This window comes from Hyperolius riggenbachi, chromosome 4 (genome assembly GCF_040937935.1).
Source record: "Hyperolius riggenbachi isolate aHypRig1 chromosome 4, aHypRig1.pri, whole genome shotgun sequence".
Taxonomy (NCBI): domain Eukaryota; kingdom Metazoa; phylum Chordata; class Amphibia; order Anura; family Hyperoliidae; genus Hyperolius; species Hyperolius riggenbachi.
The window spans coordinates 102,697,915-102,724,145 of record NC_090649.1 but is presented as its reverse complement, the minus strand read 5'-3'; the positions used below and the strand labels follow the sequence as shown (position 1 = coordinate 102,724,145).

Genomic DNA, 26,231 nt, shown 5'->3' with positions numbered 1-26,231 from the left:
AAAAAAATTATAACGCAGACTAACACAGCAATACAAAGTCTGTGCGACTGTGATAAAACGTGGAAAAGCTGCCGCGTGTACTGGCGGCAAGGCGGCTGATTCCGCATCCAGCGCGGCGGTTTGCACGCAGCAGCGTGCGTCTGGTGTGGCTGGGCCTGTTAGTTCACACAGGCTGAGGAATACGCGCGCGCTGAGAGGCAGAACCTTTATGACAAACAAGGAGGGATCAGCTGACCAGGTTGGTCAGCTGACCTCAAAGCAAGTGGCTATTGGATGATCGCTGATGGGTGGCGCCGGAGAGCGCCGCACTATATATAGTCACTGCTGGTCAGTCTCAAGTTGGAAGCACTCAGACCTTAGTCAGATCCTACAGTGTGTTAGAACCAGGAGGACCTGGGAATTCACACTGAGCCAGATTACTTCTGTGTATTATTGTATTATACTTCAGACTAGTTCCAGGGTGTTGAGACTACGGACCTCACACCCAAGATTAGTGACTCTGTGTTATTCTGTTATACTCCAGACTAGTTCCAGGGTGTAGAGACCACGGACCTCACACCCAAGACTAGGCATTGTTGATATCTGTTATGACCTATTGCATTTCTGACTATCCCTCTGCTTTATGATTCGGTACCTACGCATATCTGATTATCTGTTGCCAAACCCTGCCTGCCTTTGGATACCGAATCAGCTTTCTGTCTATGTACCTTGTCTGTCTGTGTGTTGCCGACCTGGCTTGCCTGACCTTGAGAGCTCTCTCTCGCTTTAAGAGATAGTCTCCAGACCGGCTAGTGACATCCACCTTCAGGTGTCACTCACTCACAGGTTCTTCCCACCTTCAGCCTGGGACTCCACCCCTTTGGAGGCCCCAGGCTGCTGGAAGGTTTTTGCACTTCCCAAAAGGCGGTATCGCCCATACTGCCAGAGGCCACCTGCTCCTCAGGTGGTCTTACTCAAAGTCTTTACGGTTGCACCAAACACTCACACTAAAAAGGTGTCCAGAGGTTAGTTATACTTATATTATCGGTGATTCTGCAGATCACCAATAATCAGATTCTCTCTGTGTACTGACACCGATCGATATTTAGAAAGTGCTGCATGCTGTGCGTTTAGCAATAAATTTGCTGCGCTGTGTGTTGCACAAGCTCAGTAATTGTTTTTTTTTTTTTTTTTTTTAAATGTAACGCATGCACTGTTTTCGTTCCATCAGTATGCGCCGAAAAAGGGCGCACCAAGAGACAACGCAGTGCAAAATAACGTCCAAATTCATAACCTACATACGCTGCGTTAGAGGCATGTTGTGCCACTTTAACGTCGCATCCAACTCAACGTCCCACTGTGAAAGAGGCCTAAAAAGATTAGAGACTCAAAAAATACAAAGGGATACAGGATATCAACCCACAGATGATAGTAAGCTCGTCAGACCCATAAATAGAAACCATGTGCAAACAAACAAGTATAGGGAGCGCAGAGCTGGGTGTATAAAACTGGTAATACTTTAATCAAAAATATATAGCAGCATATCTCAATGGACAAACTATATATTTTTGATTAACGTTTAACCAGTTGTATGCCTCTGCCTATTTTATTACCTCTAATACTTTTTTTTGCATAAAAGTATTAGAGGTAGAAGATCAGCAGGATAACCAGAAACTCGTATTGCTTAAAAGGAAATAAATATGACAGCGTCCCTATCCTTCTCTCTTTAGTTGTCCTTTAAGCTCGGCTCCAGGCCGACCATGAGGCGGGGTGAAGAGGGTTCCTCAGGCGGCAGAAGTGGGGAGAGCGGTACCCGCCTGGCCGAGGGGGGGGGGGGGGCGCCAGGCTGGAAGGTGTAGCAGTCAGGAAGGCGGGCAGTGAGTACAGTGGTGGGGGGGGTGGACCCCCCTCCCTCACCTGGGTCCCCTTGGACTGCGCTAACCCTCCAGCTATTGCCACAGTGAACAATTATCAGGCAGCAGGCAGAGAAGCGATGATTCACCACCTTCCGAGTTCCAGTGTGCATTGGGTGGGTGGGGACCGAAATCTTCACAAGTTTGCCTCAGACGGCAAATCATCTAGAACCGGCCCCGTTTAAGCCCGCGAATCTCCCATAATGCAGTAGTGGTCGGGTGCGTTATGTCACCTAGAAGTTAAAATTAACCCAGGTGAGAAACATATGAAGGCTGCCACATTTGTTTCACTGTTTAACCAATGCACATTGCCTGGCTATCCTGTTGATCCTAGCTAATAGCTCTAGCCATGGACCTTGAACAAGCAAGCAGATCAAATGTGTCTGACAAAAATCTGGCTATATTAGCTGCATGCTCCTTTCAGGTGTGTGATTCAGACACTACTTAGTATTCTCCCCAGAAATTTTTCCCAGCCCGGGTGGCATGAAAAAGTAGCCGGGTGGGGCGTGATGAGAGAATGCAGGGCCGGGTCTTCTGTGCACAACTCAGCAGATGTGGAGGTGAGCCGATGACAGCCGAGTGCTCACCAAAACTAGCCGGGTGAAGCACCCGACTAAAAGAGCCTGGGGAGAACACTGCTATTAAGATCAGCAGGCTAGCCAGGCAACTGGTACTGTTTATAAGGAAATAAATATGGCAGCCTCCATATGTAGTCTGGGGTGCCTTTTCTTAAATGTAGTGCCTAGGAAGGGTGACACATGATGACAGATGTGAGAGGTGCTTAATTAGATAAAGATTAAAAGAGACACTTAAGTTTCACAGTAGACTAGAGGCCATTCATTAGACATCAAAAGGGAACTATACAACCTATTTAGCAAGTTCCTGTTTCTAAAGTGTCTATTTACAGATGAATGGATATTGACATACAAGGCAGACTGACCTGGAGCAATGAAGTATCTGCTGTCTGTACTGGTGTTGCCCAAGCTGTAGGACATCACACAGCATTACTTATGTGTCCCTGTTATGATATCTCCAGGGCTGAGACTCTCGAAAATTGTAATTAAAGTGAAATATCCTCTGACACCTCACAAGGTCTTTTTACATGTGCTGTACAGTGTCACAAAAGAAATACCGCCCCCTCCCCCACTTCTCAGCCTCGACCCTGCCTGAAAGTTCCCTTAAAGTGGATTATAAGTGAAATTCCACTTAAAGTGGACTTGAACTCTTGCACAGGACAGAAGGAAAGCATAGAGAAAGGCACCCTGTATGTATTTAGAGAATTTAGCCTGTCTAATGCCCCCTCATCTGCATCTAATCGCAAGTTGTAATTTGATCCCTTAGCTGTGTCAGGTGACTGCCATGGCAGACACGCTCATTTAAAAGCACAGGATGTTATCAATATGTCTGCCTCCATGAAAGTAGGAAGTAGACACACTGCAGATGTATTGCAGGATTTGTATCAGCTGTAACAAAGAAATGTTTTTATTTAAAGATTATTAGGCTGTCGGGTATCTTTTAGAGCAGAGAGGCCAGGTCCACTTCAAGGTGGTAATAATAATAATAAAAAAATGCTATTTAGCCGATTCCAATTCTTTTTTCCTTAACCCCCCCCCCCCCCCACACACACACACACACACACACACACCTAATTATCTTCAGGGTGCTGGGGGAGGAACAAGGGTGATTGAGAAAAGGATTTTCAGCAGTTGCCTGCAGGCCCTATACCCAGCATTAGTGGCAGGGGCGGGGCCTGGCATTATTACATCTTGCATGCTGTACCCCCTTGCACAAGAGCCAGTGCAATTTCATTGTAACCCAGTACACTGTACTGCTGAAGGAATTCAAAGTGTCCGACACCTTGATTCACATAGTGGGAACATAGTGCTGGACCTGATCTGGAAATTCGCCCATACAGTCCATGAAAATCTAACTAGCAACAGCCACATTTTCCTATGTTGGACTACATCTGACATTGGTGCTATAGGGGAAAATACCAATGTCGGACTAAAGGTGGCCACTAATGATCCAATCTTTTTCATCCAATTTTACCAAATCTATGTAGTAAAAGGGTAAATTGAGTGAATAAATTAAATGGATACTATAGGCATTTCTCTTATATTATATAGAAATTGTAAGATTGGATGAAAAAGATTGGATCGTTAGTGGCCACCTTTAGTCTGAAATAGGGTTGTAAGGGGATAAAATTACCTTTCCAAAAATTCTTTTAATTTGCTGACAGCTATGAATTTCCAGAACTGACAGTCTGCACTTCTTTTCAAACCTGAAATCTATACTCTGCACTAAAACAGACCAGTGAGTTTCCTCTTCCTGCACAGGGTATTGGTTATACAGAACAGGAACAATTGTTATTTTTCACACCAGTACTGATTCCATGACAACCAACAATTTTGACCTCCTCAATCTGGGAGAGTCTAAAGCAGGCATGGGCAAACTTGGCACTCCAGCTGTTAAGGAACTATAAATTCCACAATGCATTTGCCTTTATGAGTCATGACTGTGGCTGTCAGACTCCTGCAATGCACTGTGGGACTTGTAGTTCCTTAACAGCTGGAGAGCCAAGTTTGCCCATGCCTGGTCTAAAGCCTCATACACTCTTCAGACCACTGTTGTTCGGCAGGGATCGGGGCATACAGCTTGGGACTGTGTTGCCCAAGTTACTAATTGAGCTCTATGCCCAAATAACCTGCTTGGCATCAATCCCATGTCAGTGTACCCCTATGGCCTGTGCACTTTTCTCAGGATATTCAAAAACTCATAAAAAAAGTAAGCCTCATCAGAGGAGAGTCATGAATATGTATGGAAGATTCTCTGGCAGACTGAAGGTCAATTATAAGCAAATAGAACTGGGCAGTATTGCTAGTCTACAGATGCTGACAGCTGAATGAGACTATAATTGATTAAATATGTGATTTTGCTCGTGCGGTGTTGACAATCTGCAATTTCTAGTCTAGTCTTCATTCTGATGCCTGTAACTCCTGGTCTGTATCTCTATGATTTCATACAATGTTCTCCTGTTACATGACTGGTTTGATCGCAAAGTAAACACCAAAAAAAGCAAACATGCATACAAATATTCTTACATAAAACATTTGCTACAGAGTAGACTTTTTTTTGCATTGTGTATCCTCGTCCATCTCCCCAATGCAGCAACATCTCACAGAGAGCAGAGAGGTCCAGTATCTTGTGCGACTGCTTGCTAATTCAGACATTTAGTACTAGATCTAAACAAGCCATGAAGTGTACAATCCCAGGACATCTTACCTATAAAACCCTCCATTCTAGAACTCTCTTTGCCCTGAGGTGTAACACAATTGCTTCATATCCCGAGGCCAAGAGGTCTTTTTCTTCCAGGAAATGGCATGTTCTGATTTGTCATTAATTAAACAATGCCAGGAGCCTTGAGAACACTGGAAATGCTCTCTGCCAGCAGCCCTTACCAGGGAATGTTATGTTCATTTCACAGCACACCATAGCAGCACTACAACATGGTGTATGTACACCCTGCAAGAATGCGGCTATCCGGCCAGAGCACATTAACCTCTCCACAACAGGAAAGGCGCTGAGAGGCTGAGATGCCACTTCATTGCAGTTAGCTTGTACAAGAAGTAATGAGGTTATTACACAGTAGTTGTACTCATCAGTAAACTTGCCAGATTCTAATGAGGCTGAGGTGCAGAAGAGAAAAAAAAAGAAAAAAAAAACTGAGTTCAGCTAGCTTTGGTTAAAGCCATTTTGGATTTCTGGCCTACACAGTCTACAGCTATTGTTAGCATTGTACACAACATATCCTGCTCCATTCAAATTCAATGGCGGTGGTGCCCAAACTGATGATGTTCCAATGTAGCGAGTAGGGCTCTTTGCAGGTTGGCCAAGCCTTAGTTACCCTTAACACACTGTATCTGCATACCTCACATTTATGAGGCAACTTCCAGCAGCATTGACGGTTGCAGAACGTTATTTCACTTCCAGATCAGATAGGCCTCTTCCACATATAAGACTGAAGGTGGTGGATTCACAAACTGTCAGGTGCTCACCTGCACCAGTCAGGAACCTGCTAGTGCTCAGCATGGGTGGTAAAGTGGTGGCCACCACAGTGAGTCAATTAGACATGACAGGTTTTTTTTCTGCAGCATAACCGCACAATGTGCCAAGCTCTGTCAGAAATAGGGTTAAAAATTGCTACCGTTCAACAGCATTAAATTTGCACATTTGTGGCAGATGGACAGGAGGCTGAACTGTCCAACAAGCACACCTCCCCTGTGTAAAAGAGGCCGAACTGCCTCACATGACAGCGTATCATAAAATAAGATAAAGCACAGTCAGCACTACAATGATAAATGTATGTTGAAAGTGGGAGCTAACCGGTACACTTGAAACTTGATATATATTAAAGTGTATGTCAGCAAAATATCATACGATTAAGGACTAGGATCCATCCAAAACATGTCAGTCATGTGATTTTAGATGTTTGTATTTGGATAAGTCCTACAATAAACTTCTCCTTGGCATCATATAGAACCTTGTTTCATGTCAAAATGTAATTTTAAAGTGAACCTTAAGTCTGGAAAAAAAAAAATGAGTTTTACTCACCTGGGGCTTCTACCAGCCCCCTGCAGCAGTCCTGTGCCCTCACAGCCACTCACTAATCCTCTGGTCCCCCGCTGCCAGCTAGTTTCATTTTTGCCGACAGGCCCGTCAGGACTGGCCACGCGTATCTTTTTCCGCATTCCCGACTGCAATTAGCGCTATTGCGGGCCGAAATGCATACAAAAATACGCGTTGCCGCATATCTATGCGTGCGTAATGCGGCAACGCGTATTTTTTGCGGCCCGCAATAGCGTTAATTACAGTCGGGGATGCGGAAAAAGCTACGCGTGGCCAGTCCTGACGGGCCTGTCGGCAAAAACGAAACTAGCTGGCAGCGGGGGACCAGAGGATTAGTAAGTGGCTGCGAGGGCACAGGACTGCTGCAGGGGGCTGGTAGAAGCCCCAGGTGAGTAAAACTCATTTTTTTTTTTATGGCTTAAGTGTCTCTTTAACGAGTTTAAAATCCATTTTCTTTCTTTGAACTTTTTAAAAATCAATTTTCTCAAAAAAAAGGTCTTTTGGAAAAAAAAAAGAAATGGAAGATTTGATTGCATTTTTGGAAGCCGAACTCTACTGTTGAATACCGCCATTTTTCAAGTTTAAGCTATCCGAATTCGAACCATAAGATTTGGGCTGGATACAGTGTTGACCCGAATCTGCACCATCTGGGATCTCTACAAACTTTGCATCTTTAATTTGAAAATATATAGTCCTGGAGACAAAAATAAATGGAGGAAGCAATACACACTGAGGATTTTGACTTTCTAACTACTTTCTGTCTGCATAGGAAGTGCAAGTCTGCTTACAGCAGAGGAGGAGGATGAGGAGGCGAGCCGATGACAGGCCGGGTGCTCACCAAAATTAGCAGCATCCGGCTAAAAGAGCCTGGGGAGAACACTGTATCAAACTGTTACAATATTACGAGTGACAAAATCTACAGTTTTTTGGATTTTTTTTTCTGTTTTCACAGCTTAGGCCTCTTTCACAGTAGGACCTGCGTTTCAGTGCGACGTTAAGGTCGCATAACGTAAAGGGCTCCCTAAAGTAGGACCCTTCGTTCCTCTTGTTATTCCTTTTCTATACTATGTAATGTGTATCCTATGCTCATACGAATATACCTTACTTGCAAGCTAATTCTTAATAGGTACACCTGCCACCACTGTATTTATTGTTAGGATGTTTGTAACTGATTTACTGGTGGTATTATTCTTATTATTCCTATTATAGTCATTATTACCGATTATTTGGGAAAGTCTATTTAGTGTTAGGCCTGGAACCCACTACAAAACGCTATCGCTAATCGCAATCGCTAGCTTTTGTATGGGCGGTTTGCAAGCGATTCCATGAGCGTTTTCAGGAGCAAAAAACGCTGTACAAAGAGAAGAAATGGACTTTTTTTTTTTAGTCTGTTAGCAGCACTTCTGACAAAGCGGGGATGTGTGTGCATCAGCGCGCGTTCCCCTGCAAAACACCGTCCCAGAACTTGATGCCCTTCGGCATTAGCTGATCCTGGGGCTACCACCTTCCTGAAGCCTATCGGCGTTAGGCGGTCAGGAAGGGGTTAAGGCTGGATTTTTTTCACCTGCACGGAGAGCTCCTTTGACAGCATGTTGTCTGTTCTCAGCAAAATCTTCCACATGCAAGCACCACCTCTCAAATCTACTCCAGGCCTTGCATCTGCTAAATTCATAATAACAACGGACTTCCTCCAATCTGCCCATGAAATAGCTTTTGAGTCAACTGTCCAATTACTTTTGAGCCCATAAAATGAGGGGATTGCGTTAAAACAAAAAATGTTTTAGTTGCCTCACATTTTTATGCAATGGTTTTGTTCACCCCACTAAATTAAAGCTGAAAGTCTGCAGTTTAACTGCATCTACGTTGTTTCATTTAAAAAATTGTCTCTGTCCAAATATTTATGGTCCTAATTATCAGTGTTCTGTTAGGTGATATTTTTAAATTATACATAAAATGCCTTTTAGGCCACTGGCAAGTAAGAAGATAACCAGAATCATTTTTATAACACTTTTTCACCTACTTTTTGCTAAAGCACACCTGAACTCAGAACTTACTCTCTGCTCTAAAAGATAAGCAACAACATAACCTTTTAAGAAAACATTTCTTTCCTGGATACAAATCCTGCAATAAATCTGCTTTGTACTTGCTTGCTGCTTTCATGGAAGCAGACATATTGTTAATATCCTGTGTTTACAAATTAGCTGCTCTGCTGTGGCAGAGAAGATTCCTGAGCTGACACAGCTAAAGGAATCAACTTACAGTGATAATTAGTCACAGATGAGGGGAAATTAGACAGACTAAACTCTCTAAATACCTACAGGGTGCATTTCACTATATTTTCTTTCTGTCCTGTGCAAGAGTTCAGGTCCACTTTAAAAACATTGGCCTCAATTCACTAAGGTCATGCTGGAGATAAGGCAAGAGAAAACTTACATCCGCCCAGTGAGAGAGTTATCTTATCTCTTCATTCCTTAAGTTACCTCCTCTGTAGTTAATTTACCTCCTCTGTAGTTATTTTCACACGCAGTTAATGAACAGCCTGTCTTTAAAGGCAGCCATACACTGGTCGATGTGCCATCAGATCGACCAGCTGACAGATCCCTATCTGATCGAATCTGATCAGAGAGGGATCGTATGGCTGCCTTTCCTGCAAACAGATTGTGAATCGATTTCAGCCTGAAACCGATCACAATCTGTTGTGGTGGTGCTGCCGCCGCTCCCCCCGCCGGTATACATTACCTGAGGCTGGCTCCCGGGCGTGATGTCCCCGTCATGTGGCACCTCCGGCTCCGGCATCCGCATAGAACTTAAGCTATCATACCAGTGACAGCGGAAGTTCAAATAGAGCGCCCTCTAGTTGTACTTCCGCTGTCACTGGCATGACAGCGGAAGTTATACGAGGATGCCAGAGGTGCCATGACGGGAGCAGTGACGGACGGGATGCCCGGGAGCCAGCCTCAGGTAATGTATACCTGATCGGATCGGCCGCCGCTAGCGACGCGCTCCCTACCCGCGGGCGATCGAGGGTAATTTCCCGCACGGCGCGATCGACGGACCGATCCGATTTCGGGAGGAAATCGGATCGGCGGGTGCGTGTTGCGCGAACGATTGGCAGCAGATTCGATCCCAGTGATCGAATCTGCTGTCGAAACTGCCGCAAATCGGGCCAGTGTATGGCCACCTTAACTCTGGAGTTATTTTAAGGATTGAAGAGTTAACTTAAAGACAGAAGAGGTAACATTAGGTTTGCCTGAGGTAAAATGTTTCCTGAATACTACATGCCTTATCACCATGGTAACAACTCTAGAAGAGTTTTTAAAGACTGGAGATAAGCTTAGTGAATTGAGGCCATTTGTCTCCTAGGCGGAAACTTAGGAGAAAAGGTGAACTGAATCACATCCATTGTGTTCCTATTCAGAATCAGGCACAAAGTTAGAAAACAGTATTACAGGATCACAAGATTCTCCTGCTGCGGGAAAAAGGAAACGCGAACCAACTTTTTTTCATGCAAGCCAAAAAAAAACGACACCCTTCAAATGTTTTCATATAATTAGGATTCATTTTACATTCCAAATAGTAACCTATTAAAGGCTTTCACTCCACTGAGAACAAAGGCTGAAAAGTTAAGAATTAATAAACCCTCTGAACACTCAGCAAGTCCCATTCAGACAGAAGCCCCCCTGCCTCCCCCCCACTTAGCAGACCCCTCTACATAGCACACAGCAACATTGAAAAGCCCTTGATGCAGCACAATGCAGACCAATTACGGGTCAGAAAAAGCATCAGATCACAGGATGAGGGCATGAAATGATCAAACGGATTAGATGACAATATTAACACTTTGCAGCCACCCAGCCCCATACGCTAGTCTTCTCCCATGAAAGTCATTGTGAAAGTCATTCCGGGTCATCTGGAAATGATGGTCTTGCGTACACTCTCTGTGTACATCCACTGTGAGATCAGAGGACAAAGCATGGAACGTGTGACTTGCTAAAATAGATGATAAAAAATAAATCTGCCGTTTTCAAGCCCACAGATGCAAAACAGAAGTTTGCCCTCTTAAAACCGGAGGTATTTGTGATTATTCGGGCTTGGTTCACCATGAGCTTGCTGGGTAATCTGTAACTCACGCCCACAGTAGTCTCCATCTTCTAGCATCAGGTGAGTATTAACTGCTTGCCGACCGCGTCACGCCGATGGACGTGACCGCAGTGGCAGACCCAGGAAAGCCTAGCGCCGATCAGCGTAAGGTCCTTGGGGCTCGCAGTGCAGGAGATCGCACGCAGGCTGCACGCGCATCTCCTGTTGGTAGGCGGAGCGGAGCTCCACCTTCAGTCTCCAAGCGGCTCAGGAGACTGTTAGACGGCGAAACCGTCATCTAATTACCTTGTACAGCGCTGTGGTCTGCAGCAGCACTGTACTGGGGATAGCCATGTAACACGGCTGCCCCCCTGGGACACTAGAGAGCGATTGACTCTCATAGGCAGAAGCCTATGACAGCTGATCGCCAGGATTGGCTGGCTGGGAAGAGGGAGGGGTTTTAGAAAAAAAAATAGTAAAAAATAAAGACAAATATTTGATAAAAAATAAACACTAGGGGGGGGGGGGTCGATCAGACTCAACCAACAGAGAGCTCTGTTGGTGGGGAGAAAAGGGGGGGGGGAATCATTTGTGTGCTGTGTTGTGCGGCCTTGCAGCTTGGCCTTAAAGATGCAGTGGCCTATTTTGTGAAAATTGGCCTGGTCTTTGGGGGGGGGGGGGGGGCGTTAAGCCCGTAGTCCTTAAGAGGTTAAGTGTACCCAAGCCAAAGCTCAGATACAAAATCAGATACTTACCATAACTACTTACTAACTGCTCTACGATTGGCGTGAATGCGGCGGCAGCCCCAGGACCACTTAACACCAACTGGCGTGAAGTCCTGGGGCGGGGTTTTGCAGGAGATCTGCGCCGAGCTCCGTAATCAGTCTCCCAGCGGTGCCCATGACAGCCGATCACGGTGATTGGCTGGCGGGGGGAAAGAGGACCAGGAATTAAAAAAAAAAAAAAGAAAAGAAAGTCAAATTTAAACACACACACACGGATCAGAGCCCACCAACAGAAATCTCTGTTGGTGGGCAGAAAAAAAGGGGGGGGGGGAAATCACTTGTGTACTGAGTTGTATGGCCCTGCAGTGAACCCTAAAGCTGCAGTGGCCTGAATTGTAAAAGGACCAGGCACTTTTTTTCCATTCAGACCACTGCAGCTTTCACGATTTATTGCTCGCTCATACAACCTACCACCTAAATGAATTTTGGCTCCTTTTCTTGTCACTAATAAAGCTTTCTTTTGGTGCTATTTGATTGCTGCTGCGATTTTTACTTTTTATTATATTCATCAAAAAAGACATGAATTTTGCCAAAAAAATGATTTTTTTTAACTTTCTGTGCTGACATTTTTCAAATAAAGTAAAATTTCTGTATACATGCAGCACGAAAAATGTGGACAAACATGTTTTTAATAAAAAAAAAAACCATTCAGCCTATATTGATTGGTTTGGGTAAAAGTTATAGCGTTTACAAACTATGGTGCAAAAAGTGATTTTTCCCATTTTGAAGCATCTATGACTTTTCTGACCACCTGTCATGTTTCATGAGGGGCTAGAATTCCAGGATAGTATAATGACCCCATTTTGGAAAGAAGACATCCCAAAGTATTCACTGAGAGGCATGGTGAGTTCATAGAAGATTTTATTTTTTGTCACAAGTTAGCGGAAAATGACACTTTGTGACAAAAAAAAAAGAAAAAAAAAAAGTTTCCATTTCTGCTAACTTGCGACAAAAAAAAAAATGAAACCTGCCACGGACTCACCATGCCCCTCTCTGAATACCTTGAAGTGTCTACTTTCCAAAATGGGGTAATTTGTGGGGTGTTTACTGTCCTGGCATTTTGGGGGGTGCCTAATTGTAAGCACCCCTGTAAAGCCTAAAGGTGCTCATTGGACTTTGGGCCCCTTAGCGCAGTTAGGCTGCAAAAAAGTGCCACACATGTGAAATTGCCGTACTCAGGAGAAGTAGTATAATGTGTTTTGGGGTGTATTTTTTACACATACCCATGCTGGGAGGGAGTAATATCTCTGTAAATGACAATTGTTTGAATTTTTTTTACACACAATTGTCCATTTACAGAGAGATTTCTCCCACCCAGCATGGGTATGTGTAAAAATACACCCCAGAACACATTATACTACTTCTCCTGAGTACGGCGGTACCACGTGTGACACTTTTTTGCAGCCTAGGTGCGCTAAGGGGCCCAAAGTCCTATTCACAGGTCATTTTGAGGCATTTGTTTTCTAGACTACTCCTCGCGGTTTAGGGCCCCTAAAATGCCAGGGCAGTATAGGAACCCCACATGTGACCCCATTTTAGAAAGAAGACACCGCAAGGTATTCTATTAGGTGTATGGTGAGTTCATAGAAGATTTTATTTTTTGTCACAAGTTAGTGAAAAATGACACTTTGTGAAAAAAAAACAATAAAAATCAACTTCCGCTAACTTTTGACAAAAAATAAAATCTTCTATGAACTCGTCATACACCTAACAGAATACCTTGGGGTGTCTTTTCTAAAATGGGGTCACTTGTGGGGTTCCTATACCGCCCTGGCATTTTACGGGCCCAAAACCGTGAGTAGTCTGGAAACCAAATGTCTCAAAATGACTGTTCAGGGGTATCTGCAAATTTTGATGACAGGTGGTCTATGAGGGGGCGAATTTTGTGGAACCGGTCATAAGCAGGATGGCCTTTTAGATGACAGGTTGTATTGGGCCTGAACTGATGGAGTGCTAGGGAGGTGACAGGAGGTGATTGATGGGTGTCTCAGGGGGTGGTTAGAGGGGAAAATAGATGCAATCAATGCACTGGGGAGGTGATCGGAAGGGGGTCTGAGGAGGATCTGAGGGTTTGGCCGAATGATCAGGAGCCCACACGGGGCAAATTAGGGCCTGATCTGATGGATAGGTGTGCTAGGGGATGACAGGAGGTGATTGATGGGTGTCTCAAGGTGAGATTACAGGGGGAATAGATGCAAGTAAAGCACTGGCGAGGTGATCAGGGCTGGGGTCTGAGGGCGTTCTGAGGGTGTGGGAGGGTGATTGAGTGCCCTAGGGGCAGATAGGGGTCTAATCTGATGGGTAGCAGTGACAGGGGGTGATTGATGGGTAATTAGTGGGTGTTTAGGGTAGAGAACAGATGTAAACACTGCACTTGAGAGGTGATCTGACGTCGGATCTGCGGGCGATCGATTGGTGTGGGTGGGTGATCAGATTGCCTGCAATTGGCAGGTTAGGGGCTGATTGATGGGTGGTAGTGACAGGGGGTGATTGATGGGTGATTGACAGGTGATCAGGGGGATAGATGCATACAGTACACAGGGGGGGGGGGGGTCTGGGGAGAATCTGAGGGGTGGGGGGGGTGATCAGGCGGGAGCAGGGGGCAGTTTAGGGCATAAAAAAAAAATAGCGTTTATAGATAGTGACAGGAAGTGATTGATGGGTGATTAGGGGGGTGATTGGGTGCAAACAGTGGTCTGGGGGGTGGGCGGGGTCTGAGGGGTGCTGTGGGCGATCAGGGTGCAGGGGGGGGGGAAATCAGTGTGCTTGGGTGCAGACATGGGTGGCTGCAGCCTGCCCTGGTGGTCCCTCGGACACTGGGACCACCAGGGCAGGAGGCAGCCTGTATAATACACTTTGTATACATTACAAAGTGTATTATACACTTTGTATGCGGCAATCCGGGTGCTAGTAACCCGCCGGCGCTTCCGAGCGGCCGGCGGGTTACAGCGCGAGGTGGGCGGAGCCAGTCCCCGGCGGAGGATCGCGTCATTCGTCATCGCTCCGCCCATGCCCGTACAAGGACCGCCGCCAATTGTATATGCGGTGGTCCTTGCGGGATCCACTTCCCGGCCGCCATTTGTACATGCGGCGGTCGGGAAGTGGTTAAACATGTCCAGGGATGGAGCTGTCCTGATCTGTTGAGGTAAGGAGTTCCAAAACGTAGGGGCAGCATGACAGAAGGCTCTGGGACCAACAGTTTCCAAGTGGATTCTGGGTATGACTAGATTAATAGAACCTGTGGATCTGAGAATGTGGGGATTGCTACGCAGCTGCAACATTTCTTTCATGTATTCAGGGCCCAGATTATTCAGTGATTTCAATGTCAGTAGGCCGATCTTGAATAAGACCCTCCATTCTATAGGTAGCCAGTGAAGGGAGTGCAGGACTGGCGTTATATGGCAGTGATGGGGTTGGTTGGTTAGCAGTCTGGCAGCAGTGTTCTGTATCAGCTGTAGGCAGTACAAGTCTTTTTTTGGAAGGCCAGTGTAGAGAGCATTGCAGTAGTCCAGTCGGGAGGTAATGAAGGCATAAACTAAAGTTGGTAGATCTTTTGGGGGGGATGATGTGCTTGATTTTTGCAATGTTCTTAAGGTGAAAAATAGGAGGATTTCACCACAGCAGAGATGTGAGTTCTGAAGTTTAAATCCCCATCAATTAGAACTCCCAGGCTACACACATGATTAGAGCTGCGTAGATCCATGCCTCCTATTCCCAGAGGTGAAGACTGCAAGTTAAGTTGTTTTGTTGTCATGCGCTGCCCTTCAATCAGAAGGACTTCAGTTTTGTCTGCATTTAGTTTCAGCCAGTTGTCATTCATCCATTGCTGTAGTTCGCGTAAGCAGGCGTTTATAGTTGGAGTTGGGTCTGTCACACCAGGCTTGAAGGAAAGATATAGTTGGGTGTCGTCCGCATAGCAGTGGTATGTCAGGCCATGTTTTTGGATTAGTTTTCCAAGCGGTAACATGTAAATTGTGAAAAGCAGGGGAGAGAGGATTGAGCCCTGGGGCACCCAATTCTTAAGTGGTATAGGGGTGGACAGGAAGGGCCCCATAGACACTTTTTGGGTTCTGCCACTCAAGAGCGATTGGAACCACTGAAGAACTATGCCATCAATGCCGCAGTATTCCTGTAGCCTGTTTATCAAGATGTCATGGTCAACTGTATCAATGGCTGCAGAAAGGTCTAGCAGTAAGAGGATGGAACACTCTGTCTCTTGCCATGAGCAGGTGGTTGCATATTTGGATGAGAGCAGTTTCAGTGCTGTGGTGTTTCCTGAAGCCAGACTGGAATGGGTCATAGCTGCTGTTTTGTAGGATTTTGGATTCTAGCTGGAGGTATACAGATTTTTCTATTAGCTTACCCAGAAAGGGAAGGTTAGAGACAGGTCTGTAGCTGGTCATTGCATCAGGGTCCAGGGAGGGTTTTTTGAGGAGAGGCCTGATGATTGCTTCCTTCAGTAAAGCAGGAAATATCCCTGATTGTAAGGAACAGTTAACAATTTTGAGGAATACCGGTACAAACAGGTCGGGCAGTTCAACATGAACTGTATTGGGCCAGGATCCAGGTCACAGGTAGTTAGGCGGAGGTGAAGGAGGATGCTTGATGTGACTTCTTCATCAATTTCTTTGAAGTTTGACCAAGGTGTTACGTTGTCTCTGCTAATGGTCTTCAGCGCTATATTAGCTTCAGATGCTGTACGTTGGATGACGGACCTTGTAAGCCTACGATCCTGAAGTGGTTAAGATAGGGAAGCTCAGGATCCTATTGAGGGTTCTCTTGCTACTTCGTGGTCCCCCATTGCTGAGCACGTCCCTTTGGAAGACTGAGCACGCCCGCACTTGCGCAGTAGCATGGAGCGCGCACTTGATCCAGGAAGAGATGCTGTACAGCACGATGTGAAGGGGGACCACCACACAAATAACTCAGACCCTGGCCTGCAAAACACCGGCAGATTTTTCCAGCAGTTTCAATCTACAAAAGTCTCTCCAGTGTAGTTACACCAGTTGACATTTCATACTAACCCTAACATTCACTCTACTAGCCCCAATCTCATGGTAGGCAGTGCATGGTAGACAGTGTGAGATAGTAGGGTGACTCTTGTTTGTTGTAATGACCGGGTGATACTTATTGAGTATATAGAGGTAAAAATTACATTACACTCCCGCCTCTTTCGCCCCCTCCTCCCCGTTTTTACCACTATATACCCAATAAGTATCACCCGGTCATTACGACAAACAAGAGTCACCCTACTATCTCACACTGCCTACCATGCACACTGTATACAACGATATCTACATTCAATCCTGTATTAGCTGATTGTAAAGATCTAATAAGTGACGTTTCAATCATTGTCACACAGTATATGGTTCTGATGCGTATGTCCCCCTGTTCTTGCCTCTGTTCACAGTTGTATGCTCCCCTACTCTCAATTGCCTGAGGAAGCAGGAGATTGCCTGAAAAACGCATTGCAACCTTTTGTGGAGTATGCCAATACATTATTTGTTTCATTAATTGACAGTTTCTAGTGTCTGCTTACAGGAGGTAAGTCCACCACTGCCTCCCAAGCATTTTTAACAGTTTTAAAGCCTGTTTTTATTCTTCTGGCGCCTCTGTTCCTGTTCATAAAATCTGCTACACAGAAACACGCCAAAAACCGCTAGGCATGTTTAGAAAATCTCTTTAAACATGCCTAGAATCGCTCTGAAAAAACAGCTTCAAACACCGCTAGCGTTTGCGGATGCTCTAGCGGTTTTTGCACTGGCCCTACTTCTTGCTTCCATCAATCTTCTCTGCTACATGAATACCTGAATTGGCCTAGACCTGTCCAACTGTTGTATCTTCGTGAAGCCACGTACACATAGATTAACATTTTTGAAAACGAACTCTTGTTATAAGATTTGCCTCACAATACTTTAATAATAGGTTATTTTAATAAATGTTGCACATATTCAAATAATTAGCTTGTTAAAAATAAGAAATGCTTTTGTATCCTGGGCGCAGGCAGAAATACTTGCTAGCCGTCAGAAGAGATTCCATCCAAAATGCACATTTATTTCTGTAGATGTAAGCCAACATTTTTTACTTCCTTATATTCCATGCATACGCTTTGTATACAAACAATGGCAAACATCAGACAATCCCATACATACTTAAAACAAGTATCCACAGAAGCAAACCTGGAACAATCATCATTCTTTGTTTACTCTTCTGGTTAGTAGGCAACATATGAAAAAAGGTTGCACATCACTGAAAGTGCGTTTGTAACAATATTAATTGTAGGTGTGACCGCATCTTTAGGCCTCCTTCACATCAAAAAACGAAAACGCGAGCGTTTAGCGTGCTGTTCTTTTAGCACCTCCTGGCGCTCCACTGCGTGCTGCGTTTTTGTTAAAAGTGCTCCTCTAAGCGCTTTTCCAGATCGGTTTTAAAATTCACTCCCTGACGCAAGTCAGGAAGTGAATACTTTGACCTGGAAAAGAATAAATACAATGTATTTATTCTTAAAAACGCGAACGCAATCACTGCACAAACAGATTTTGTGCACGTTTGCGTTTTTTCCTTTACCTTTCTTTGAAGCAAAATCACCTCAGAAATGGTACAGGCAGCGCTTTGCTGAGCAGATCGGAAACGAACCTTTCAGCTGTGAACTCTCACATAGGGAATCATTGCACAAGCGTTTTAGGGCGATTTTGAAAATCGCCTGCGCTTGAAAAAAGGGCAAAAATTCCCTTAGGGCCTTTTTCCACTAGCCTGCGATTTGCTTCTGATCGCAAAGTACATTAAACTAATGGAAACTGCAGCAGCAATTTCCATTAGTGCGATCCGATTGCGATGCGATTTTGGTCAAAGGGCAATCATCGTCCAGCCACGTTTTGTATGCGATTGAGCTGCACTATAATGAGTACAGTAGCTCAATCGCAATCGCATGGTGGAAATTGAAACGCGATTGCGATCGGAATCGCGATTGCATTTCATAGTGGAAAAGAGCCCTTAGTGTGAACGAGCCCTCAGAGATAGTCAGATTCTGACACTGGAGCAGTCTCAGAGCTAGTATGGTTGACAGGAAGCCTCACAGGGAACAGTTCTTCAATCACAGGACCCTCTACAACTTGAAGCTTTCTAATTGGCCGAACAGTGTGGGCGTAGTAATTACTACAACCTATCTGAAGTCTAAAAGTTCCAGAGGATGTTGTCATTGGAGAACTGTTGAAACAGCATCCAATCACGTTACCGGCACCTCCCTATAAGGTTTCCCAGCGATTCCACAAGAAGTGGAACCAATCAAATCATCAATTTGAATATAAATCTTAAAAGACTACATAAAATGTTGACTCTTAGGCCTGATACACATCATGCAATTTTCACTTCGGATCCAACATCCAATCTAGAACATGATCAAGTTTTGGGAAAAAAAAACCACAACACAAACTACAGATTTTGACAGTAAAAAATCCAGAACTCAAAATTGTTCTGTTTCTCGATGGGACATGAAACAAATCCACGTAACTTACAGCTCAACCACCCTCCCCCGGGTGGGAGACAAGATCAGCCAAACCTCAGGCAGATGCAGTGAACAGACTGCTCGGACCAGACAGCGCAGAATCACTGGATAAATATTCAAAATCCAGACATCACAGACACTGCATCTCGATCAAACATGCCGGAAAATATCAATCAAAATACTGACAAGCATTCTGTGTGAATGCCCTTTTGATACATGTACACTGGAGGAAATGGAATCCTGAATTTTTTAAAAAATTGCATACGTGTAGACAAGCTTTCTTCTAAATCCAATCAATCTCAGATCTGATTATTGATCTGATCACTCGCTGGAATAGGATCAGAAGTGAAAATTGTCTGGTGTGCACCAGGCTTCACTATACAAACTCAAAGAAGAATACAATGTGTACAAAATACACCAGTATACCAGTAACCAGCTTCTACCTTTTATGCCTGGTACACGATTCAATTTTCCCTCAGATTGATGGTCTGTTATTTCCAATAGGTCCAATCTGATTTCTGATCGTTTTTGCATAGATGTGATCAGAGAAATAATCGGAAATCAGATCAGACCTGCCAGAAGTAATCGATTCAACCGTCAGTCTGATAGAAAATTGCATCGTGTGTACCAGGCATGATGCTGGAAACACACAATGAGGTTTTTTTGGCAGTTAGATGGCTCAATAGATCATTTCCGACAGGTTCGATCTGATTTCTCTGATCGATTTTTAGTGAATGGAAATTGATCGGAAAAACAATTGGTAAAAAGATCAAAAAATCAATCAGCCAGTATCTGCTGAAAAAAAAACGCATTGTTTATTCCCAGCATTACAAAACAACAAAAAAAAGTTCCAACAGCAGCACAATGACAACTGGCAGGGTAACAGTCAGTGAGCTGCAAAGGATTAGTGCCGCCCATCCCCCAAACACCTGGAACAGAAGAACTCTAGGAAAAGTCACAGTAAAAGTTCCAGCAAGTCACATCCTCAGCAGCAGCAGCAGCGAGGCATGGATAGCAGAGGCAAGGCATAGATGTAGCCACTTACAGGATAGTAGTTTGCGGTGACACAGAGGGGATGTTCTCCAGCATCAGATGCATGCATCTCACCGTGCTCCGGAAACACAGGCAGCGGCTGGGGCAGGAGCTGCTCTCCTGGGGGAGTCCGAGGAACAATCCAGCTACGAGGAGGAGGAGAGGAGAGCCCATACTGACAGCAGGGACACACTACAGGGAGAGGAGGACATAAAGGAAGAAGGGGATAGAGCTGCTGCTGCGCGTCCTGCCTTCGCCCACACAGGCTCCGGTCTGCTCCGATTCCTTCTGGACTTTCCTCTAATCGGGACTCCAAGCAGAGGATGTGACGCTTTGTGCTCCATTACGAAGGTGCTCAGGCGCCATCTAGTGGGCGAGGCTGATGCGAGCAGCCACATGCCTGCTTTCCCAAGCAATAGTTTTTTTCCCAGACTGAATTTTGTCAGCTCTGTTTGAAGTCAATGAAGTGTACATTGTTGGCTCCCAATTGTCCATTTTATCAGAGGGACAGTCCCTCTTTTGGAGCCAGATTTTTACACTTTCTTCCTTGTTTGTCCCTATCTTTGTTCTGAGGTAGCAATCTGTGTACATATCAGCTTATTGTACAAGCCATATTTGATAACAGTTTTAGAACAGAGACACCTTTAAAGTGAACCAGAGGAAGATGAAAAAAAAAGTTAGATTTTTATCTAAATAGAGAGAAAGCTGAATAGTCCAGAGGCTTTCCATGTATTCGTCGACCCCAATAGTAGAACCAGCAGTAGTCAAACCCAGGTCACCTGTGTCAGAGGCAGAACCTTAACCATTACACTATCCAGCCACCTCTGGCAAGTGCTTGTCAGATACATTCTCGTTGCTGCGCTCCCCTTTGTGTACAAGCGCGGCCGTTCTGTCCTGTGCAGTAAGCCAAAGTTGCACGACCATGAGCAGCTCCGTGGTACAGAGCAGACGGGACTGTACTCCCTCAGGTACAGTATGGGTGCCCTCGAGCACAAAGAGGAGCATGGGTGCAAATTTTCAAAGGTTCCCAGGCAGTGGTGGTCTTGAAGAAGACGTGGGAGGCTTCCATCTTCTAAGGTTAGTATCCAACCGCCTTGGCTTTGCATCTCAAACCATACCCCTAGTCACGCCGAGGCCAGGAACAAAAGGGCGCAGAAGTGGCCGCTATCGGACACCTCTGGGCACAGAAATTTACCTTTTGTTGCAAATTGCGGCTTTTATAATGGCTGCAATATGCGGAAAAGCAGGTACATTTTGGCGCCTGGAGGCGCCAGATTAGCAGCAATACAGTAAATGTTGGCGCCCAGAGAAACCTGATAGAATTGCGTCTTTACCGCAAGCCCCCTCCACTGACGATTCTATCAGGCACCAATGTTTTACTGTATTACAGTTAATCGGGCGTCAAAATTTACCTGTTTTGCCGCATATTATGGCTCTGCGGTATGTGTGTGTGGGGGGGTGTTTATCAGTTTAGGGGGGGGGGTTATGGTTTTGGCACCATCAGGGGGGCTAGGTTTAGGCACCACCAGGGGAGTCTTAGGATTAGTCAATACCAGGAAGGTCTTAGGCCTCTTTTACAGTGGGACGTTGCGTTTGATGCGATGTTAAAGTTGCACAACATGCCCCTAACGCAGAGCATGTAGGTTATGAAATTAGACATTATTTTGCACTGCATTATGTGTCTCTTGGTGCGCCATTTTCGTTGCATACTGAAGGAACTAAAACGGCGCATGCGTTACATTTAAAAAAAACACATTACTGAGCATGTGCAACACACATAATGCAGCAAATTTATTGCTTAACGCACAGCATGCAGCACTTTATGAATATTGCTACACGTTACATACAATGCAACGTGTGCACTGTGAATGTCGCACAGACTTTGTATTGCTGTGTGTTAGTCTGCGTTATAAATTTTTACAACATGCGACTTTAAAGGGATACTGTAGGGGGGTTGGGGGAAAATGAGTTGAACTTACTTGGGGCTTCTAATGGTCCCCCGCAGACATCCTGGGCCCACGCAGCCACTCACCGATGCTCCAACCCCGCCTCCGGTTCACTTCTGGAATTTCCAACTTTAAAGTCTGAAAACCACTGTGCCTGCATTGCCGTGTCCTCACTCCCGCTGATGTCACCAGGAGTGTATAGCACAAGCCCGGTATGGTCTGTGCCTGCTCAGTACGCTCCTGGTGACATCAGCGGGAGCGAGGACACGGCAACGCAGGCGCAGTGGTTTTCAGACTTTAAAGTCTGAAATTCCAGAACTGAACCAGAGGCGGGGCCGGAGCATCGGTGAGTGGCTGCGGGGGACCATTACGTCTGCGGGGGACCATTAGAAGCCCCGGGTAATTTCAACTCATTTTCCCCTGACCCTCCTACAGTATCCCTTTAACGTCCCACTGTGAAAGAGGCCTTAGGGTTAGGCACCACCGGGGGGGGTCTTAGGGTTAGGCACCATGAGTGGAGGTGGTCTTAGGGTTATTCACCACCACCAGAGGGGGTTTTAGGGTTAGCCACCACCGGGGGAAGGTCTTATGGTTAGGCACCACTAGGGGGAGGGGGTCTTAGAGTTAGGCACTACCAGGAGAGTGTTCTGTGCGAGAGTAGGGTTAGGTTTAGCCATGGTAAATTCTTGGTAAATATCACTATAATAAATTATTATTATCAAAATACTGTAGTAGAATATCGTTAATTTTAGCTATATTCTACTAGTGGCAATCCCCTGGACTTTTTTTCCAGGCGCCTTTTTTCATCTATGCAGTCACGTCTCTGTTAAGCTTGGAGGTGTAATCTCCACAGTCAGCATACAACACATAAGCTGACGTGAAGGAGGTACACACACCAGCACAAGGGATCAGGATATCCCCAGTTTAGTGGAGGAGAGGACTGACTCCAATAGGAGATTGTGGTGCACAGAGCCGGTGCAGATCCGAACAGCCACAAACAACACTTTCGTAATAACGTCTCAGCGCAAAGTAGCGCTGAGCGCATAAACCAGGACAGAGGAGATCAGGACAGGTAGACAGAATGAACGCTTGCTAGCTAGCGACTACTTAGCGACAGCAAGCGTCCAAAACCAGACAGACTGGAATGAGGCAGCCAATGCGTTGCGGCGATGGCGTGCCTCACAAAGACAGGACAGGATAGCCAGAAAATAGCAGGATCAAGATAGATGAACGTAACACAGATAAATATACAACAAGTATGATTTCCTAGCGTATTACAATTACAGCTATCAATGAAACTATTCGTAACGTCTGACTAACATATGTATATATCGGCAATGAACCGATATATGACATAAGCAGGAACTCTGACTAAGACTGGAGTAATACAGGGAACAGGACTCAGAAGGATTCGCTATCTCTTCGCAGAGATGAACACAATCCACAAACAGGACCAGGAACAGGATAACTAGCTCAGCGTGCTGGAACGCTAACTAACGGAACACAGGATATAAACAGTTCGTGTACGTATATATCAGCGACACTGATGTATCAACGTAACACGAATACAAGGAAAATAATAAACGTGCAAGTATGCGTATATATTGGCGATGAACCAATATATGACACAAGACAAGCAAAGTAACAACTTCTAGAAACAAGAGCAGAACTAGGAGGACTCGCTGACCCCTTCGCAGGAGTCAGCGCAGTCCACACGGATTAGGAACGAGGTGGGGCACGGGCAGAGTAACAGATAGAATCTGAGACTATGGTAGCCCATGAGACATTGCAGGAAGCAGTTCTTTATACTGAGGTCATCCAATGGGAGCAGACCTGCAGATTCCCACACAAGTGAATGGTAATTAATCACAGGCTGACAGCAGGAAAAGGCAGACAATGATATGCAGCCTGCAGGAAAGGGACTGCCCCTCCACTGCAGCAGACAATGTTTGTTTACACAAGAGCATGTTAAACTGTCATTAATTTCAGAGTGACTGCAGATGGAATCAGCAACTAGTTTAAGTGCAAACCAAACTATGCAAGAAAATGCATGTAATGACATCAGAACTGCTTGGGTTACAATACCACTGCAGCCAGCAGTAAACGCTGCAGACATGATCATAACATTACCCCCCCCCCCCCCCCCTTAAAAGAGGATACCAGACGCTTTTCGAAACTGAAATTCCCAACAAAACAATCTGACTGATAATTCATGATGACCGGGACAGCCCGGCAAGACCAAATTCCAGAATCAGTCCCCACCAGACTGGACCCATCAGAACCAGAACCTACAGAACCATGCCCGTCAGCACCACAAGCCTCAGTGTGATACCCATCAGAACCACGACTTCCAGAGAAAAGCCCCCAGAAACTCTCTGAGCGATACCCACCGCCTTCCCGGGACTGTCCAAAAACGCCAAAGCCTTTGCAATGCCCACCGGAACTGTCCCCACCAACACAAAACCCACCGTTGAACCAGTCCAAGGTACCAGGACAAGTTTCCTCAGAGATCTCCCAGAACACTTGGAAGCTCCAAAGAGATCCCCACAGGTCAGAACGCCCCTTAGGCTCACATGGAGAACCATCAAGAACCCCTATGGAACCCAGGGCAACTCTAGAGTCAGGGTCACAAGGACAAACATCAAGATCAGGGTTTTTAGGGACCAGAACCATCTCCGGGCATGCAGGCCAACCGGCAACATCAGAACATGTCTCCACTAGGGAAGCGTGTGAGCACGCCAACACAGACACACTTGGGCACTCTGGCATACGAAGCACATCTGGGCACACCGGCACAAGAGAGACTTCTGGGCATGTCAAGGAACTGCAAACCTCAAAGTCAGTCAAGGTAGGACCGAAACCAGGACTGGGCAAAAAAAAATCATCATGACTAGACTTCACAGTTACTGGATTCTCACTAAAAAATGCAGGATCAGACTTAGATGTCTCCGATTCCAGCAAAGTTATTAACAAATCATGTTCAGGGGCATTTACAAGACAGGACAAATCTTCTGATGTATGCACCGAACTAAACAGGGTTCCCATAACTTCTTCTGGACTAGACAGAGACTCATCAAATACACTGGATTGGAGCTCATGAAGGGCTGCAAAACAAGTCAGTAGTGCAGCAATCCCCACTGAACTAGGCAAAACTGAGTAACTCACTGGACAGGAAGGGGACTCAGGAACTTCTGCCACACCGGCCAGAGAACCAGAATTTTCCAGGATACAGGGCTGGGTTTCAGAAACACTCATTAACCCGGACTGAAATTCTGAGATTTCTATTATTTTTTCCAGCGAGTCAGAATTATCCATGTTACAGGGCAAGACTTTTGAAACATTCAGAGGACAGGGCTGGAGTTCCTCGGCTGTTAAAACACTGGAGAGGGACTCAACAACATTGGTTAAATCAGACTGTGTACAGGGCAAGGTATCTAACACACTTGCTGACGAGGACAATATTTCAATGGCTTCTGCTTCGCTGGGCAGAAATTCATCAAGTTTTATTAGAGCAGACTGTAATTCCAAAACAGCTGCTAGACAAGTGAATATTACTGCAACACCAACTGAGGTAAGCAGTGCCTCAGACTGTTCTGCTAGAGGGTTTGAAGTATCCAAAGTACTGGGTGAAGCATAAGACTCTGTGACCACAGCTTCACTGGACAGGATCACCGAACAGTCCACACTGCAGGGCAAAACCATGGAAGCACCTGCTGGACAGCATAATGATTCTGTGACCTGAGTTTCTTTGGAGAGATCTACTGCACAATTCATGGTACAGGGCAAGTTCACTGGAACATTTTCTGAACACGGTAATAATTCTGCGATTTCGGACTCACATAGCAGACGCTCTGAGTTATTCATGAAACTAGAGTGAGGTGTAGAAACAGGAAGATCAAAACACAATGTTTGCGCATCTAAATCACCATTCAATTGTGAAATTGGAAAATTCAGATGCTGGGGTTCTGAGATTTCTGGACAGGATTGCTGGGACTCAGAAACTGATGTAGTGCATCTATTGGCATCTGCTGGATCAGACAGGAGTTGAACTTTATTAACACAGGTAATTTCTGCAGAAGTGTTTGCAGAGACAGGCAAGATTTTTCTGGTGTCTGTTTCACTGAACAAAGACTCATGAGTACTGGCTAGGCTGGACTCAGAAGTCAGCAGGACCTCTGGGTCCTCTGCTGAGAAATTTGTGCAGGGCAAGATTAAGGAAGTATTAGTAATTTCTGTCTTACTGGGAAGTAACACTGAGTTATCCATGGTACAGGGTGGATTTACAGGAACTTCAATTTCACACAAAAGGAGCTCTGAATCACTCGCTGAATCAGCCAAAGGTGCTGAAGCAGGCGAGTCCTCAGGA

At 45.4% G+C, this 26,231-nt stretch overlaps 1 protein-coding gene across 1 annotated transcript in view; it reads right to left on the bottom strand.

The window, feature by feature from the left end:
- PXDN (peroxidasin) overlaps positions 1-20,212 on the bottom strand; it is a 202,144-nt gene extending 181,932 nt beyond the window's left edge. Inside the window, exon 1 of the mRNA XM_068280372.1 lies at positions 19,933-20,212. Coding sequence (XP_068136473.1) covers positions 19,933-20,093 — 161 coding nt within the window. The 5' untranslated portion in view covers positions 20,094-20,212. The remainder of the gene's footprint in view (positions 1-19,932) is intronic.
- Positions 20,213-26,231: the final 6,019 nt, after the last annotated feature.